The 3,608-nt window shown below is 37.2% G+C and overlaps 1 protein-coding gene across 2 annotated transcripts in view; it reads right to left on the bottom strand.

The window, feature by feature from the left end:
• Positions 1-3,608, bottom strand: part of MPP6 (membrane protein, palmitoylated 6 (MAGUK p55 subfamily member 6)) — a 24,920-nt gene that overhangs the window by 2,523 nt on the left and 18,789 nt on the right. For both annotated transcript variants that reach the window (XM_009077895.1, XM_009077896.1), the window contains exons 9-10: positions 1,294-1,496; positions 754-882 (exon numbers count right to left, since the gene is read on the bottom strand). In XM_009077895.1, the coding sequence (XP_009076143.1) occupies positions 754-882; positions 1,294-1,496 (332 nt within the window). The remainder of the gene's footprint in view (positions 1-753; positions 883-1,293; positions 1,497-3,608) is intronic.

Raw genomic sequence — 3,608 nt, 5'->3', positions numbered from 1 at the left:
ATTGAGGATAGTTTTCTTTACTGCTCAATGTGGCTTTTTTTGCTTTGCTCCTGCAGCTGGGAAAGTTCATGCCCACACAGAATACCTATAATTTGCTGTGCTGGAGAAAGCATGTCTCATTTCCCTCTGCTACACACTGTGTCTCAGAAAGGGAGAGAAGATCTAATGAATAAAATGTGCCATTTCACTTTACATGGCAAGTCCAAGGAACTTCAGCGGAAAAGAAGCTGTTTAATATTTTCTAGCCTGGCAGTGCTCAGCCATTCTCAGTGCAGCATGTGCTGTTTGGCTGGGTTTTTTTTTGTTTTTACACAAGCTGCACTATCTTCCCTAAGGATTACAGATTCCATTTTTAAAGCACACATCTATTATGAGACAAACCTGAACAAAAGCTTCTGGGGGGAATGATGGGGAAAGTGAAGGAAAGATATCTGCCTAAAAGAGCAATTCCCACCATAAAATATCTACCATTTGCTGCAAATAATCAAAGATGACACTTTCCAAAGAACACATTACAAGTAATTTTTGTAATCAACACCTCTCTGTAAGAGGTCTATTTTTAAGAAAGAAGCAATCTTCCTAATATATAGTATTTGATTAACTTCTACTAAGTAATCAGTAAAAGCCTCACCTAACTTTTCTTATAGACATTAATTTCAGAACAAATTCCATCTAAAATGAGAGGTAAGAAAAATTTAAAAAATCCAAGAACAACCTGTTCAAAGCAAACTAAGTAAGAAATAATCTGCTTACAGTGAGAAGTTTGGTTGTAATTCCAGCATCCACCACAGCCTTGTGCATAGCCCGCAAAGTCTCCAACTCTGGAGCAGCAATGAACACCACATAGGGCATGAATTCTGAAGTCCTCAGTATTTTCAGGGCCTAGAAACAAACAAAAAGGAAAAACAAGACCCAGTTTGAGAATGACTCATATGTTCCCATTACTTAAGGGGCACTGCAAAACAAACCTGTTACAATGGGCAGGAACACATAAGCGAAGATTCTTACTTCTATTTTAGAAACTCTTACACGGCCTTTTGAGGTGCTCAACATCATTCTTTCCTTGGCTAAAAAGATTATTTACTCCTCTGCAAGATTCCTCTTTCATGCAGAATCTAAGCTGGGTTTTTTCCATCTTTCTAACTCATTCCAATGAAGTGCCACAAACGCAAGAATCCAGTTGATATTGTAATCTTGAAACCAGATAAGAAGCCTTCAAATTTCAAGTCATACTTCTTCACCTCTTCAACATTATACTCCTACACTTGCTGTGTAACATTATAAATGACATACCTGTGGATTTACGTCCAAGATGCAGGTCCTTCCTGTCTGAACAACTTCAAGGATGGAATCAATTTTGGTGCCATAAAGATTTCCTTCATATTCTCCATGCTCTAAATATCTGCCAGCTTTAATATCCGTCTCCATTTCAGCTCGTGACACAAATCTGTATGCTTGCCCGTCCTTTTCATCATCCCTTGGCTTTCGTGAAGTAACTAAACAAAAAATTTAAGATAAAAACAGAACACTCAATTTATATGTTCAGAATATAAACATGACATTGGACAGCCTATTAAGCTAGGGAGAGTATAATACACATCAATACACAACTGTAATTGTTCCATGTAGAGATTAATCCATTATTCTAGGGTAAGTTTTAAAACTCAGCAAATCCCCTTCCGTTCCCTTTAGTTCTGTTCTTCCCTATATGCTGCTTACCCACCCATTCACTTCTCCTTTGTATTACTCCTTCACACCACATACAATTGTCATTTGTAGAACCTTTTTCATTGTTCACTTAATAAATTAATTATTTAAGTGACATGGAAATCAACTGAAAGTTTAACTCTCAAATGCCAAATGTACTTCTGAAAATAACTGAATACACAACAAGATCTGCCCTTCCCAGCCCCAAACCTTTGCCTACTGTATTTGCCCTGTTATTCAGGTAAGAATCACCTGAGCTAGCTATAAAGAAAGTTAGCTCAAATATCAGAAGCAGCCCAGATTCTGCTGCAGAATCTTAGTGGAGGTCAGCTAATGCTGCTTTCCAGGACAACTTACCCTTCAGAGCAAGGTAAATTCCCTGCAGAAAGATTAAACCCAATATTTGAGTAAAACATTAGCAGTTATCTTGGGTATTGGCTACACTGTGCAGTACAGACATTATTTAAGCAAGAAAGTAAAAATAAAATATAAAAAAGGTAAAATAGCCTATAATATAATATAATATATAGAATAGAATGTAATATAATATAATATAATCAACTTTGCTCTCCTATCACCATTAACTACCTGCTACTTGCATTTAATTAGATTTGACCTCTAGAACATATTAAACCTAACAGTGAGTGGATTCCTTTGGCAATACTTGTGTCATCACTTGGTGCAACTTGGTGATACAAGTGGAAAGCAACTTCCCCCTTCCAGTAATTCCTATCAACTTCAATATGACAGAAGACACAAATCCCAGGGAAAATGATCTTCTAAAGTTCTTAGTGATAACACATCACTAGAACATATAGTTTCAGCCAAGATTCTACAGAAAGGTTAAAATTATAATGGATAATGCAAAACAAAAAAAAATCATATTCAGTTTGATCTAAATTTTAGAGAACAAGCTTTAACAGTTTACACCCAGATGATGATTTAACAGTTCAGCTATCCACACTGCAGAAAAACCACAACGCCGTTTACTGGATTAGAACTCAACACCAAGAAAAAGCTTCTCCCCATAGCACAATGGATCCATTTCAACCATTTCCCACTCCTAAAAAATCCTACATAGATTTCTCTGTGAATAACCAGGAGAATTTTCTTCTAACCAAAGAAACTGAGGCCAACTAAGATTACTGATTATCTCCCTGATATCTAAAGTAGAGAGGAGATTCTGTATACAATAAACCAGGTACTGCACGTGCATGACTGGACTGTCAGATTGCTAGGTGGGAAAAGTTGATTTTTATGCCTCTGAAGGGTGTTCCAGAACTCTGAGCAAAAGCACTGTGACACTGTGTTGCATTACTTCAGCATCTACATAGTGTTTCAGAGAAACAAGTAATTCTGAGGGCTTTTTTAAAACGGAGTAAGAATTTTAGAAGCAATAAAAAGTCTCTTACTAAGTAATGAGATTCCCAAGGGAAGATTTCTTTAAAGAAGTAACACTGAGAGCTGAACTTGCTATCACACATACCAATTTCTAGTGCCCTGGCCAGTTCTGTGTTAGAGATTCAGCAAATGAGAGAGATTGGTTCTCTCATGTTGCACAATTCATCTTCCAGACCTGTCCCTCCTCCCCTGTTATTATCACATCATCTTCTTGCCCACTGAACACAGAAGGGAACAGACTGTTTTAAAAATTCAGAGAAGCACATGGCAGGAGAATAATAATGTAGCTAGGGTGGACTTCAAACCAGGAGGGCACAGTTAAAAAACAAAGGTCTTGTGAATGAGCAGGGTATCTGAAAGGAAGGCAAGAAAACAATACTTCAGAAAGGGATGAAGGTTTTTCTGCAGTTGATAGGGAGAAAAAAAGAAAGACCATCAGCTTGAGGCTAGATATGTAAAACATCAGGTTGTTATACAAATCTTGGAGATCACACACAATT

Source organism: Acanthisitta chloris, unplaced genomic scaffold (assembly GCF_000695815.1).
Source record: "Acanthisitta chloris isolate BGI_N310 unplaced genomic scaffold, ASM69581v1 scaffold9577, whole genome shotgun sequence".
NCBI classification, from domain to species: domain Eukaryota; kingdom Metazoa; phylum Chordata; class Aves; order Passeriformes; family Acanthisittidae; genus Acanthisitta; species Acanthisitta chloris.
Note: the sequence above shows the minus strand (reverse complement) of the source record. Positions and strands in the feature narration are given on the sequence as shown.